Source organism: Gavia stellata, chromosome 2, assembly GCF_030936135.1.
Source record: "Gavia stellata isolate bGavSte3 chromosome 2, bGavSte3.hap2, whole genome shotgun sequence".
NCBI classification, from domain to species: domain Eukaryota; kingdom Metazoa; phylum Chordata; class Aves; order Gaviiformes; family Gaviidae; genus Gavia; species Gavia stellata.
The window spans coordinates 24,210,900-24,227,471 of record NC_082595.1 but is presented as its reverse complement, the minus strand read 5'-3'; the positions used below and the strand labels follow the sequence as shown (position 1 = coordinate 24,227,471).

Below are 16,572 nucleotides of genomic sequence, written 5' to 3'. Positions count from 1 at the left end.
AATGTTGTCTCAAAGTTAACTGGAAAACACCATGTTCTCCCCTAATAACAGGGCTCGTTCTTCTCTTTCTGTGCCTTTCTCATAAGACCCCACATTTCCCTCATCCCTCTCATCTAGAAATGGAGTGACCAGAAAATTTAATTTTCAAATTTAATTTCTTGTGAATCTACAACAATTACATAGTAGTAAAAAGAGTTACTAGAATTCATACAACTGTGGACCTACTAAACCAGGTTGGATGGTTTCTTTATATCATGGGCAGGTTTGCCAGCATAATTTATATTAATTTTGTTGTTTGTGGGGCAATTCCTTGATTAGCAGATAAAGACTTTCAAAGAAATATAGCTGGCAGCAACATGCTTGGAAAGCAGATGTGCACATGCTTACTTCTGCTCCCAAACAGTAGGCTACTTCATGGTCAAAAAACCCTCGCTGAAAACATACTGTGCACAGCTCTGGATACTCCCAGCTCTTTCGATTCACTCTTCCAGCAGAGCCATACCAATGGATCAGTTTCTTCCAGAATACACAAGCTACCAGACACATCTCTATTTATTTGGCAGGGTTTCTCTATATTTACACAATTTGTATGGTTATGGAGATATGTTATCTCTCTGGTCTCGTACCCACATGAAGATTTGCTTTTGTCTTTCTGACACAAGAACATGCACAAGGGTTCATTATCCACTGATACCACCTGGAGCAGTAGGGGCCATTGTGAGACATCAGCAAATCTACCTAAATTCAGCTGCTTCCAAGAAGATGCAAGTATTGCAAATAAGAACCATTAATGTTGTACAAGATCCTGCTGTTACAGAATACTTTTTGTTTCCAGGTTCTTATATTCTCTAATTTTGTGCCATGACAAGATATTACAAGGACAGTGAAATAAATAAAAGATAGGAAGTATATCCATTAAGTTCTTCATTAAGTCAAGAAGTCTTTTAGAGAACTGTGTAAAGTTACGGTTAACCAGGAAAACACATTTGTCAAAATTACAGTTAACACAATTACCCACGATTGCTTCTATTTTTTATACCCTGTGGTTCATGTATGCTGAAGATGATGGTACAAATCTTGCTGTCATTCTCAGAAGCCACTGTTAATTCATCTCAAGTATACTCTTTTTACAGGAGATGGTTAAATACACTTATTCCTGTTTTAACTGACACGTACAAGGGTATTAAGAAAACAAGCTGAATTCTTCTCTTGGTCATTCCTGCCATCAGTCAGACAGCAAACAATTTGTGCATCTCCCTCCCTTCTTTACTACCTTCCTAGGCTGGAGGCCCAAATAGGTAAAGTATTTTTCACCCATAACACCAAATGAACATTGACAAACCAGTAGGCTGACACTTCACCACTTCTACCTATACTAGTAGCAACACATAATCACACCCTGTCTATTTTTATACAATGAGTGCAGACAACTCTGACTTCAGTGATCTTGTGATGCATAGAAATATCCATCAATGAGTGGGTGTCCAATCCAGTTTCCTCTGAAAGTTGAGTGAAACCTTGGCCTTGATGGTAATGGAAGAAGAAAGCAGATGAATTTTATACTTGCGAGTACAGACAAAGCACAGTGTTCATTGACAGATTGAAAAATGTTCTTGTGGAATGGGAGATGGAAGGGAGCTTTAATCCTGCAGTTTTTCTATTTTAAACAAGAAAAATACCCCCAAATTTCCAAAAGCGATTATAAAAGCCTTAGTAACAGCCCACAGTTACTTTAAATTCAGAAGGGAGATATGTTCAAATCCATCATCTGTAGTATCTATGACATTAGGGACACATCTGAGTGCACACATTTAAAATTTCAAAAAGCCCACAACCAGCACAGGAAGTTTCAAAGGATCTGTAAGAAGAAATGCAATTAATTGATGGTTATAGGTATGAAAAGCTGGTCAATATTTACACAATCAAGAGGAAAGGTGTGGGTACGGGGGGGGGGGGGCGGGTCTGATCACTAAGGCAAATCAGATGAGCTCCTAAAGGAAATATTCCTGAACCTGACTCTGCCAGTCAATCCACATCTAACTACCTGAGGACAGCATGGGAACTTCCAGGGCAAGTGTGTAGGGAGATGCAAGCAAGAAAGCTATAACAAATCATCATGCCTGTCGATTGCAGAGTTCTTGCGCCTTGCTCTGCAGTATCTGCTGCCAGCCGCTATTACAGAATAGCTATACCCACTGCCATGCCAAGAAACGGTCTAAATCAGACTTCGTCAGCTTCAGGTTGCTATCGTACAAGCTAAGTGATCTCAAGCCAGCCCACAGCGTATCAGTGCTACAACCACTTTGTGACTGCTGCTGTCCCATACTAAAATACAGGATAGTGGATCAATAAGACTGTGATCCTGAGCCAGTACGACTATTGTTTCTTTCTCCACCTTATTACCACAAAAAACGTAGGAGTAGTTTTAATGAAATAGGACATGCCAACAAAATTTTAACATCACAACTACAGTATTAATAAACCAAAAATATATACACTCACATATTGGAGAATAGGTAGAGAACACACTTTTAAGGACTAAATTTCATGTAGGTAGGTATCATTTGACACCCACTGAAATTGAAATAATTGACACCCACTGAAATTCCTACATGTGTCAAAAGTTGTCTCACCTTTTGTTGATATTTAGACTGTAACAGCTATTTAGCTCTATAGGATACCTTAGACAAAGTTACCCCCATTTTCAGAAAGGCTCTGAAGCAGCTGAGATAACAGCAAGTCAACAGTAACACCACAAATACACGGTTCCCCATCCTATATTCAAAGAGCATGGTATTTTTCAACAGACTATCAATCTACTCCAACACCATTCTGGAAGGAAAAAAAAATTTTAGCCTTTTCATCTATTAAACATGTTAAACAAGTCTCAGAGCTGATTAATAATCCTGCCACACAGAATTCTAGCTGTGCTCACAGCCAAAACAAACAAACAAAAATGCTTTATGCAACCCCACTGCAGGTCATCCTAAAGACAAGGATAGAACAGTTTGCTGCCAACAGCATTACAAGCAGTTATCAGGCTTATCCTCCTCAATTAAAGGCTTTTAAAATTGCTGATAGAGGATGTGTTTTTCATTTACTATTCAGATCTTTACTAATTGTGTCCATGACCTTGTTTCATGCTGGCTTTTCCTAAACACAGAAGATGCCTCACCCCACATATTTTTGTGCAAGTAGTCCCATTGCCACAACCACTAAAGCTTTTTATCATTACTGTTTCCAGTTCACTTCCATAAGTGTGCCAGAAAAGAGACTGATGTGTATCACATGTCAGAGACCATTAGCTTTTCAAGCACTGTGTTTTGTGGATATGCTCTGAGCAGCATTAGGCAAAGTAATGGTAATTAAGTCCCTGGCCACCTGGATCCTTTTCAGTTCTGCACAGCACTATCACAGCTCTAGACCTAAACCAGAGGGAAAAGAAAAAAAAATTTAAAAAAATGTGAGAGTTGCAAAATAGCCTACACTACCCTGCCATTTATTTCTCCAGACTCTTTCCTGTCTTCTTATCACTTTCAACTTAGCATGACAGAAAAAGGGTCAACTGAACAAGAAGTATACACACTTTTCTCCCCCCACCCCCTCCGGGCCCACTCAAGGCAGTAACTTTGAAAAACATAAGCTTCTAGAAATCACGACTGAATTAACCTCCTTAAAAAAAAGTCTTTTATCTTCCCTACCCCTTGCCCTCCAAGAACAAAGCTTTCTTTCCCACCACACATGACCAAATTATTACAAATTCTACCCAACCATTCCATTTTTTTAGAACTCTTCTACCTTGTTTTCTACACCTGGTGTTTGGTATACTACAGACAGTTTGCAAAACAGATGGTGCACACAACAACTAAATAAGGGGACTCGAATTATACCATAAGCTCAGTTTGAAGTATTGTAGTCTTATGGTCTTACTTTCACTGCATCAAGCTTTGTTAGCAAAAGCTTATATTTTAATTGTAACCACATTGCTCTAATTTAAAATCAGATAGGATGGTTAAAGCCTTGTTTTATGGTCTGGTATAATATCCTATTGCTCTTGAAGGTAACTAGTGTGACTAAAAATTAAGATAATTGCTGTGGAAAATTATCTACCCATATTATAATTCAATGGGGAAATAACAGGAAATAACTAAACCTGAAAAAAATCACATTAGACAAAAATAACTTCCTGTAAAGACTCAACTTTCATTTACTGAAGTAGAGAGAGGAATCTTCTCAGACTGTTTATCACCCTCATTCTAGAGTAATGCTGCAACATTTCTTCCCATTTTGTAAAAATTGTTACTATTTTTTCCTTTGGTTTCTATTTACACCATTGCTTCCAAAGCTGATGCACAGTGTTTACCACTTCCTCTGCAGTCTTGACTTTAAGAAAGAACACCTAGTTAACCAAATATAGTGAGAATCTTAGTAGTATAGAACTATTTCTACAAAATTAAAAAGATATAACCTAAGACATAAGCTGTTACTCACAACTGTTCCTATTCCAATTGTCTTTACACTTACTCATTACCACATTGTGGAAACAAGCAGCAGAGTGTGACCGCTGCACTGTGCAGTAGGAGAGATGCGATTTAGTTCTGATTGCCCTATATACCTCTTATGAAAAGACAGCTATATGACCATTCTCTATTAGCCTTAATTTTCTTCCTTAGAAATAACATTAGTCTGCTACACAAGAAAACTATAATCATTGCTAAATCTTCTTTTAAGTTTTTCTTGAGCCTTAACAGAAGCAGTATGCAAATGAAAAGCATTATTGCCATTTAATAAACATGCCGAAATCATAGGCAGAGATAAATGAAAAACAAGAAGGTCAACTTCAGATTTCCTACTTACTCCTACTCTTTCAAGAGCAGCAGATTTGATGGGAGAACAAGGGATACCAGGCAGACAATGCTGTGGTCCCAGACCAAGCAAATGAATTGTTAAATAGCCCCAAGACCTTCCCTAGCTTTCCTCACTACAAAACAACCTCCTGACTTTTTTTCCCCTCCCTGTACTTATGAAATATCACCTTTCCTCAAAAGAGCCAAGATACAGAATGAAAGTTGTGCCAGAAATTAGTCTGCATCATGGACTTTTTCTAGTGCTGTACTCAACTCCAGGGGTCAGACAGCTCTGCCCATTAGCTGACACTGGCTCATCCAGGCTTCTGCAAGGCTGTCTAACAAACCAAAGGGAGCCATTTTGGCAGGAAGCACATGCTGGCACCTCAATCTTTCTAACGTCTCAGTTACTGGATCATCACAAAGAAAGTGAGTTTAAAATGCTGAAGTCAAAGTATGTAAACAATAAAATCCAATATTCAAATAAATCTTGGCTATTTGCTATACTGCATAAACAAAGTGCTTAGTTTTCTCCTAATACATTTAGCTTTTCCTATTTCCTTTGGTTTTATGTACTGCAAAAGCAGAGGCTGACCTTAGCTTATTCCCCTCTTGCTGAATAAGACAGCTCCTCAAAATCAACAATAAATGTTAGGAAAGTGATCATTCATGTCCTCTGAAACCAAGTATGAAGGTCTACCAGAATGAGTTTTGTTATGCTCCTGTGGAATACACTGCAAAAAGAGAGTACTGAAAAATTCTCCTGAAATTATTTATGCAGTAAGTGAGCACAATATTTCTGATAATCAAAAGTCAGGTCTTAACAGCTGTTAAGTGTGAAGCTTTCAATGGCTTAAAACTACACACAAAGAGAACAGGAGAGAGGACACACCAGGTCCATATTCCCACCAAACAAAAAACTTTATCAACAGAAATACTAAATCAATAGCTCTGTAGATAAAAAGATAATCACAAATCTCAGATGGCAATAGTGAGAGAAAAAGGTTCTCATATAATTTGATGAGCAGGAACATGCCCCTCCAACTCTAAAATAGAAGACTCAAGAAGATTGATATAAACACAATTGTATGTTGAGCACCTAAGCTTAACCACAGTTGTTTCAGGTGTAATGATTTCTGGAAATTACAAGACTTTGGAAATTATAAGAAAAAAGAACTATCAAAATGAAAAGGTTTTTACAAAATAGTTTCCTGGGACATGACTAAAAATAAATTTGTCAGTACCGGCCTGGTCTTCAATTTACCATAAATGCATAAGTTTGCATGAGACAGGGTAGCAATGTACATTAGGTTTGAATTCCACAAAGAGCAATGATGGATAAACATGCACTTGCTTTTGTCATCTCCAGAAAAAAAGAACTTCATGGCCTCCTAATCATAGCGAAACTGAATAAATGCATCCAGAGTTAATTAGCTTAGCAAACCTGGCATCAGAAAGCAACCTTCACCTGTATACCTCTAACAACTCTTAACTTGCTCATAACTTTACTCTTAATTTTATCCTAATATTTCTTTTGACTTTCTTGATGCAAATCACTTTCATTTCCCTGCTAACATGGATTACTAAGTTAACTAGTGAATCCTAAGTAAGAATAACCTACTGAAAGTGCTGCTAAAGAATATCTTGACCAGGCAGACATTTCTTGTTTTCAAAGGTCTTCTCAGAGAACATATGCTACCTGATGCTTATAAGATCTGAGGGAGCAATGTGAAGATCAAACATACTTTTTCCAGTTATGTCATTAACGAGACTATTTCCTTCAACTTGCACTTAAAAAGATACCCAAATAGATTGCCATAATTTAGTACTCAGACTTTACAAATGCCAAGTGACACTGCTCAACTCCCAGTTCTCTTCTGCCTATGCGGATACATACCAAAACCCCTTTAAAAAGAAGATTTTTTTTAATTGGTCCTAATACCCTTTATGTTGAAAAGAAACTCTTTCAAAGCATTGAGTGGAATTAAAAGTAAGTACTGAAAACTTAGAAGAACAAGTAAAATATAATTTAAACTTTGATAGGAGGAATAAACAAAGGATTTTAAAGAGACCAGGGCACTTTGTCTCTTGAGGGATGTACATCTGCACTTTACAGTACCCTCCTTGCTTCTCCTTAAGTTAAAAATAAAATCATAGAATCGTTCAGGTTGGGAAAGACCTTTAAGATCATCAAGTCCAACCGTAAACCTAACACGGCCAAGTCCACCACTAAACCATGTCCCTAAGTGCCATGTCTCCATGTCTTTGAAATACCTCCAGGGATGGCGACTCAACCACTTCCCTGGGCAGCCTCTTCCAATGCCTGACAACCCTTTCAGCGAAGAAATTTTTCCTAATATCCAATCTAAACCTCCCTTGGTGCCACGTGAGGCTATTTCCTCTTGTCCTATCACTAGTCACTTGGGAGAAGAGACCAACACCCACCTCTTTGCAAGCCCCTTTCAGGTAGTTGTAGAGAGCGATGAGGTCTCCCCTCAGCCTCTTCTTCTCCAGACTGAACAACCCCAGTTTCCTCAGCCGCTCCTCACAAGACTTGTTCTCTAGACCCCTCACCAGCTTTGTTGCCCTTCTCTGGACACACTCCAGCACCTCAATGTCCTTCTTGTGGTGAGGGGCCCAAAACTGAACACAGTATTCGAGGTGCAGCCCCGCCAGTGTCGAGTACAGGGAGGGGCACGATCACCTCCCTGGTCCTGCTGGCCACACTGTTTCTGATACAGGCCAGGATGCCATTGGCCTTCTTGGCCACCTGGGCACACTGCTGGCTCATCTTCAGCCGGCTGTCAACCAGCACCCCCAGGTCCTTTTCAGCCAGGCAGCTTTCCAGCCACTCATCCCTAAGCCTGTAGCGTTGCATGGGGTTGTTGTGACCTAAGTGCAGGACCCGGCACTTGGCCTTGTTGAACCTCATACAATTGGCCTCGGCACATTGATCCAGCCTGTCCAGATTCCTCTGCAGAGCCTTCCTACCCTCGAGCAGATCAACACTCCCACCCAACTTGGTGTCATCTGCAAACTAACTGAGGGTGCATTCAATCCCCTCATCCAGATCATTGATAAAGATATTAAACAGCACTGGCCCCAGTACTGAGCCCTGGGGAACACCACTTGTGATTGTCCGCCAACTGGATTTAACTCCATCCACCACAACCCTCTGGGCCTGACCATCCAGCCAGTTTTTTACCCAGCGAAGAGTGCACCCGTCCAAGCCATGAGCAGCGAGTTTCTCCAGGAAAATGCTGTGGGAAACAACATCGAAGGCTTTACTGAAGTCTAAGTAGACTACATCCACAGCCTTTCCCTCGTCCACTTGTCACATTGTCATAGGAGGAGATCATGTTAGTCAAGCAGGATGTGCCTTTCATAAACCCATGCTGACTGGACCTGATCACCTCGTTGTTCTGAACGTGCCGTGTGATGGCTCTCAAGATGATCTGCTCCATAATCTTCCCCGGCACCGAGGTCAGACTGACAGGCCTGAATTCCCTGGATCCTCCTTCCGGCCCTTCTTGTAGATGGGCGCCACATTTGCTAACCTCCAGTCAACTGGGACCTCCCTGGTTAACCAGGACTGCTGGTAGATGATGGAAAGTGGCTTGGTGAGCACTTCTGCCAGCTCCCTCAGTACGCTTGGGTGCATCCCATCTGGTCCCATGAACTTGTGGGTGTCTAAGTGGTGTAACAGGTCACTAACCATTTTCCCTCAATTATACCAACAGCCTAAATGGACAACCGGTCTTTTGGTCAAAACTGTCTGTGGATACACAGAGACTGGCATACAGCATCAAACTTGTATCTCTTCTTCACATTAATTTCAACTTCACAAACCTCAAAAAAAATAAGGTAGAAGAAACCCTAGTCTGACACATACAAGATGCACATATGTTTCCAATGTATATGGATACTGACTTTCTTTTTCATCCTGTCTTAGACTTATAGCTCTACGCTCACTTAGACCTGTTTTTACTCTGTCATTGATCTGTGTCAATTCTAAACTGACCTGAAAAGGAAAGAGTAGGACAGGACTTGAGAAGAGGGTGGTGGGCAGCAGATCACCTGCATAAAGAGGCATATTCAGCTCACACATATACAGGTGTGTGACCTATCCAGCAAGCTGAATGAAAGCAGCACATCTGCTTTCAAAGTAGAATCTGCTCATAAGAAAAAAAATGGCAAGATTGGAACTGTAGGAAACATTAAAAATTTCAGAAAACAAAAAATTCTCTCTCTAATTCCTATCACCCCAAGTGCAGTTAAGATACTGTCCAGATAGTGAAATTTTGCACAACAGAAAAATTAGGGAAATGGCTATTTCAGGAGTAAAGTATCATCTCTGTTCTATGGGGTTCCCAAGAATCTTCAATCCAGCATCCTTTTTCCTAAAGTTTGTTATCAACTGTTTCATCAAAACATCCTTTAGAAACCCCTTCTTTTCCAACAAAATTCTGTTTTAAAATTACTAAACTGCTCTAGAAGTCTATCATGTTACAGTTCGTTAACTGTCACTGGATTTCACCTTACTGTTATTTAATGACAGAGGTTGCATATATGTTACTATTTTTACAAATGTGAGGATCTAAAATTAGGAGATCTTTAAAATGGCAACCATTTTATCTAACACCAGAATCTCTTCTTCTTCTTAATTGCAAAAAAAGTTTTCAGACAATTTCAAAATGCTCAAAAAGTCAATTCTGATACAGAATTGCAACTACTCATACTATGTAAGATATCAAGTCTATATTTGGTCTAAAAAAAGGAGTCGTCTCAGGCCTGATTCCAGTCAGTGGAGTCACTCACAGTTTTACAGTCAACAGGGTAGGTACAGATTTCACTCAATGTCAAGTAGTTTACGTGGTTCTGTCTGCTATTATGAAAAGAACCATAAATGTATACAAAACATTTTTATTCTTTATCCTGCATCTATTAAATGTCTCACAGGATTCCAAGCCACCTCCCCACACATGTAAGTAAAAGCTGAAGAACAAAAAGCAAGGACTGATTTTATCTCAAGGTTATGGAAACATCATTAAACCATAAAACCGTGGTGTCAAAAATTTATCTTGACATTAGAAAATGTCTCAGTGGAGTTAAAGCTTTATCACGTAATTAACTGCAGATAATTCTGTTTAATACTGAGGATCAGAATTTAAAAACAGTCACAACCTTGATAAATGGCATGTTAAATAAACTGGAGCTTCCAAAGAGTGATCAGATAGCAAGAATGAAAAAATCTAACTCCAGCTCTAAGGACAGTTGATACAAAAGCAAATTGTCTAGTAAGGACAGGGCAACACTGTCAGAAAGGGAGGTACCTTACCCTTCTGAAAAACCTCCTCATCCAGTACAGCTGATATTTTCCACAGGTCTTATGCAAACTAAAAATACATTGGGGTGAAATTCTGTTCCCATGACAAGAAATGGCAAAATTTTCTTTAATTTTCAATGGGAAGTTGCCACAAGCTTGCACTCAAGGGGACTCTCTGTCCATTAAGTGTCACAAGCAAGTGAATAAAACTGTAATTTTCACAAAGACAAGAGCAGTGGCCAGCAGAGAAGGAGGACTGTTTAAAAGAGCTTCCAAGAAGCTCTCTTGACCTAAACCAGGTTGGAGATTTTCCAAGAACTATCTGGAATTTAGTCATCTTGCTGCAGGACCATTTTTCTCTTTTGTCTGGCTGGCTGCTTATTTTCCTTCTGAGGATTCAGCATCAAACAGAATAAAAAATGACCTTTGACTGGATCTTTTTGTGGCATGCAATGAAAGAACTGATCCAAAAAAGTTCAGTGTTAGAATAAGCACCTACTGAACTTGAAAGGAATGTTGGAAGAGGTTGGGAAAACAAGATTACATCTTGAAGTCATGTATCTATCTATAGTATTTCTTTATTCTATGACCACACAGAGAAGTCACCACAGCTGGTTTTTTTTAGAGTTACACTACAGACAAGAGACCACATAAGTCTTTTATCAGAGACTTTATGGTTCCAAAGCCTTAAATTTTACCTGCTGGGAATAAGCATCCCTATTCAGCTTAAGGAAAAAAAACAGTATTTTTTGCATTGACATTCAGCTTAACTTCCAAAAAACATTGTATTGGACTGGCAGAAAATGCCTGCTGCTACCTCACTAGGGATGGGGGCATATTAAAATCATATTTTAATAGAATGCCATACTTCATAACACACTCATTGACAAGCAAATTGGGAAGGCTATAAACTACCACATGGACAATTAGAGAGTGACAATATAGCTTTCCAAAAAGCATTGTGCTTGACAGAACTCTGAATGAGATACTAATTTTATTCACATGTAAAGCATATGGGTACATTTAGTTGGCAGCTCCTTTCTCCCAACCAACTCACCTATTCAGACAGATTCTTCTGTCCTTTCTGTCAATTAATTTTATTATTAGTGATACGAAGTACCTGTACCCATGATAGGTCTATGTCATTTGCTCTCCTCTTTCCTAGGGCAGACTCAGCAAAATGAGCAAAAGAAGGAAATGAGATCTACTTTAATGGTCTGAGAGCCTCTGAATTTCCAGAAGAAAAAAAAAAAAAAAAGGCAACAACTTAAAAACTCGGTACTTTGCAGAACATTAAAGAGGGTAGGGACAAGTTCACAGTCAACATAAGGAATAGGTTGAGTTAAAAATATCTTTGTGATCTATAGTGGGACAAATGTTGTTATTAACAGAAGCATTCCTAGTTCTCCAGTTAACAGGATATGGAGCTGGGAAGTCTTGACTTTCACTCTGCCTTTGATGCCCTCTTGCATCACCTTGGTAAAATACATGGGAGAGAATAGGAGGTGCAGATATGTGTAGATGCTTGTGCATGCATGTACATAAAAAAAATTTTAAAAGCTTCCTTATTTTCTTCACCAGTGCTCCAATATATTGAGCAACCATCACGCTGCTCCTGTAAAGCCACCATGACCAACCCCCACCTTAAGCTTATTACATAGAAGACAACAACATTTGTAAAGAATTTCTTACAAGCTGCTACTCAGTTCAAACTGGTTAGGCAGCAATCATGTTCTGATACTCAGCCTTATCTTCAGCTGTACAAATTCTTTAAACCAGATAACACAGCATGCATATTTCACATGAAATGCATCTGACAAAGTTCAGGCCAAACCAGCATGCCAACACAAGACAGTCAAAGTTTGAGAGGAGACTAGGTAGTGCATAAGGTTTTTATCTATGAGCCCTTTTGACTGGGTCTATTTCAGCCTGCGTGGTTTTTCAGGGAAAATTGCAACTTTATATTACAGCAGTCTAATCACCAATTAAAAAAAAAAAACCCACACCACAGAAACACCACAGTTGATTATATTATTCTTACTCCTTCTGTCCATAGCAAAAGAGATTCCACAACTGTGCAAACAGATTAAAAAATGTAAAAAACTGTGTATTGCATTTTTATTTAAATTCTTTAAGAGGCTCTTCCTTTTGTTTATATCAGAAGGAAAACATCTAAGAGTTTGACTTCATAAGAAAACACTTATTAAAACAACTAAAACATGCATGAGGATAAATCTTATGGTAGAATTTATCAATCAATTAGAAATCAAAAAAATTAAATCAAGTTAAAACTATGAGCATTCTCCATATGAAGTACTTCTACTAGCATTGTTCAAATAAAGCTTTCTGAATTGCGAGCAATAAAATATGTACAGCAAAAGCCAACAATATTTACTTAGTAACATAACAAACATCTTGCATATTGTGGAAATTAATTTCAAGTACTTTACACGCAGTCTTTTAGAACAGATGATCCACATGGCCCCTGAGAAAGTAGTTTGTGGGATACAGTACTGTCAGGAACACCCATTAGCACATACTACTAAATGACAAAATGGAATGGGAGTATATCTGCAAATATAAGATATTGCACTTTGCAGAAAAATTCTAGGCTGAAGAGTGATGCTATATGCTTTTTATCACTGTGGAAAAATTACTTAGGTTGATGGACTCAATTGTTTTTGAACTTGTTTAGTTTTTAATGCAACTTTTTTTTTTTTTCCCCCCAAGAGCTTTACCATGATAATTTAAAAAAGGAAAAGAAACAATATCCTCTGGCTGCTGCTTTAATTTGAAGTGTTATAATAATATAAAAGCTATACTTCTGCTTAAATACTGACTGAATAGAAAAAATAGTTTGATTTCACTTTGTCATATATCACACTCTGGATGTATCTACTGAACTCCCACTCAAAAATAAATCAAGAACACAAGGAATGGATAATTTATGAGTTGTCAAGCAATCACATTTTAACACTTACTTTTGTGAAGATCTGAAAAAAGTCAATTGCAGGTGGCAAGTGAGACAAATCCTGGAGCTCTGTTTTCAAATACAGTTGCAATGTCTGTGCAAGGTGCCTGAGGCCATCTTTCATTTCTTCACTTAACTGTTCAATATCTTAAAGGGAAGGAAAAAAAAGTATATCATGTCATAAACAGAACCTTTCACCAACATTTTAAAAATGTCCAGTGGCAGCCATACAGTCTAGACATTTCCAGTCCCAGAATTAATCTTGTCAGAGGGCAATTTTGACAGAGGGTGGACATTTGTCATTTTTTGTGACAGCTACCTATCAACACACAGAACAGTTTATCAGGTTGCTACTGCCAAAACATATGAATACAATGGTGAGTTAAGATCAAAAGCCAATAGATAAAGCAGATGAGTAAGCAGATGTAAGACATTACAGACGAAAATTAGGCATCTGGGTTTGTAACATTAAAAATGCATTTTAAAGTTTATGCAGTAGTACCTTCCTCCTTGCAGCAGTGCATATTTTTATACTGTATTCTCCATAGACGTGTCAGAAACACTTTATGCTGGCAGATCAAAAGGGAAAGTATTTTAGAGACAAAGGTTATTTCATACACAGCAGCTGGTAAACGGAATGGATATGGAAGAATATTAAGCAAATATCACTTTATTAAATACTAAAACACCATTATTCATGCTTTATGGCTAGGAATCCTGGAGCAGAAAGAAACACAGTGCCTTATTTTCTAAGGAAGTGATCGTGCATGCATCAGGTCACTGGTAACGTGGAAACTCAGCTGCCCTAGTAGGTTCAGTGCCTGATTACCTGCTTCACATTTTCTTTTTCCTGCCAGTTAGCACAAAATGAGTAAGGCCTAAATGGAGAATGTGAAGGTGAACAAATTCAAGCATCAGTCTATAACAAAAGGCAAAGAGGATTGTTAGGCACTATAAATCAATTTCATCTCTGCATAATGGTGAATTGTTATTTTATTTTAAACATCTATACTTAATGGGAATGGAAGTAATCTTTTACCAAGAAAGATTCTTCTCTGTACTTTAGATCCAAGCTTGCTGGCTTCCTGGAAGGACAATTCAAGATCTGCGTTCCTCTTTAAAGCTAACTCCTAGTCACTCACTTAAAAAGAGGATGCAGTTAAAGCAAATGTCACTGGGTTTGGTTAAACCGATGTCTAGTGCGTACGATACTCTATCCCACCCGGCATCCCTCTGCTTTAAGGCTACTGTCTATTTTGTAGGTTGTACATTGGCTATCATGGAGTTTCCATTTCACACACACAACACAAGTGAGCTGCTTTAATAATTTCCTATGAACTACTTCTGGCAGAGCACTAAATGCTGGGTTACTAAAATGGCCAGTACCCATGGACAGCTATCAGTCAGAAGTCTTCCAGTGGAACCAGCTACAATTTACTTCTAGTCTGATATGGGTTTCCTTATTTGCAAACTCTTCGGTTCTGTTTAGAGTTTCTCTGGAGCCACTAAAGGCCACCCTGCTAAGCTGAATGATGCAATCCTACCACTACAGCATATTATGGCAAATTTACCCCTCTTCATGCTACATACAGAGTCTGAGAAGCATCTATATTATCTACTGTATATTGTTTCCATTTCAGCATAAAGTAACACTTTCCAAGATCTGAGCAATCTATGACTCCAGAGGAATCTTAAGGGTGGTATGCCCCGACTTCGGTTAGGGAATGAGAGACATTCTCTCCCAGAGCAAATCAGATTCATCTCCTCACAAAGATCAAATCAGTTGGTATTAAGAATGCTGAGATATGCCCCTCTGTACCTGGCACAAAGCCTATTTAACCAAAATATTTGCCTTTTTATAGCTACCAACAGCACTACCCATGTGCATCTTAACAGTGTGGACATTCGAGGGTGATCTTGCAAGCCTGAATGAATTTACATGTTAGAAATCCAGACATATGTGCTCTTCACATGTATGGAAATGTCTGATATAGAAAAGTATCATATCTATGAGGACTGTGTCTTCAAGAAAAACAGCAAACTTTTAGATGACTGGAAAACTCAAGTTTAAAAAACTTAAAAACAATCATAAACATACACTTGCATTTCTTATATAATATTCCTTTGAGACTAAAGATACTTTTTCCTTCAAATGTAATTTTTCAAGACATCACGTCATTCATCTTAAACTACCTGACATACATTGCAAAATGTATTATGACAAAGAAAGGAAGGCATGATTTGCTTCACTATCATTAGCAAATAAAACACCTCTAGAATGGAGAAGACAAATCATGTAAGCAGCACGGTATAAATGGACACTGCAGTTTAGGACAGATGTGAACAAGAATACCGAATCCAGCTGGAACTTCAGGGAGAATTGACAGAGACGGGAGCAGAATGCAATTATCCACATTGGAATCTGTCCAGGACATCAGAGCTAATGATCCCAGCAAAAAGTCCCACAGGGTCTTTAATTGCAAATGATCAAGACCTGGCTTTCACAGCATATCAAGAAGCCAAGGCCAAAAGCAAAGTGAAATGAAATTTGTGAGTGTTTTGATTTTGTGTTTTTAAGAAACTTTTTTCAATTGTGTAAGAACCCTGGTGTGGGAGAGAATATGCTACAAAAGGCCTGTGAAAGTTTTCTAAATAAGGCATGGGGATTTAATTATGCAGCTCTGATACTGATACAAGTGAAGTAGCAAAAAGTCTGCCCATAGTACAGTGCACAAACTCTTTTCTGCATACTGAATCTTGGTAAGTGAAAGCAAAGTTGATTTCTGAATGATCATAACAGATAGTGAGCCTGTAGAACCACATAAGTAGGGAATTGTCTTATAACAAATGAGAACTAGCAAATGTAAAAATGCACACAGACACTCCTCCTACTGAATCTGAGTTTCGGGGTATACAATGAATTTGAAGGAACTATGGAGCTGGGAATAGAATTTTTTAAAGAGCTAGATACCTCCGTGTGTTTGTGTTTTTTAATATATGTATTACATATTTTATGAGATAATTATTTGATAAGTGTATAAAACTTCATATGCTTTTATTCAGTTTATATAAGTCACCCACACTGAAAATCACCCAACCATATGAAGTAACATTGAAAAGTAACAGTGTAAAGGAGACTGGGATAGCATAGTGACAATAATAATTTTCAAATATTTTAGACTTCCAGGAAAAAAAAAAAAAAAAGAAAGGAAAAAAAGAGTATAAATTAGAATTCTATCTGTCAAATTTCTGATTAGTGTTGAAACACTATCTTCTATTAGAGATGCTTCCTGAGAAGCTTTTTGCTTCAGAAGATCACAATCTGTATTTCTAGTTCATGTGATTCTCTCCAATGAAAACTTTTCCCCTAGATACATAGACTTCTAATGAAAATGCTTTTCTGAATTTCCTATGGATTCTACCAAGTA

General features: G+C 38.2%; 1 protein-coding gene across 2 annotated transcripts in view; it reads right to left on the bottom strand.

Annotated features, from left to right (window-relative positions):
• Positions 1–16,572, bottom strand: part of SMYD3 (SET and MYND domain containing 3) — a 424,863-nt gene that overhangs the window by 342,581 nt on the left and 65,710 nt on the right. For both annotated transcript variants that reach the window (XM_059835327.1, XM_059835329.1), the window contains exon 5: positions 13,155–13,291. In XM_059835327.1, coding sequence (XP_059691310.1) covers positions 13,155–13,291 — 137 coding nt within the window. The remainder of the gene's footprint in view (positions 1–13,154; positions 13,292–16,572) is intronic.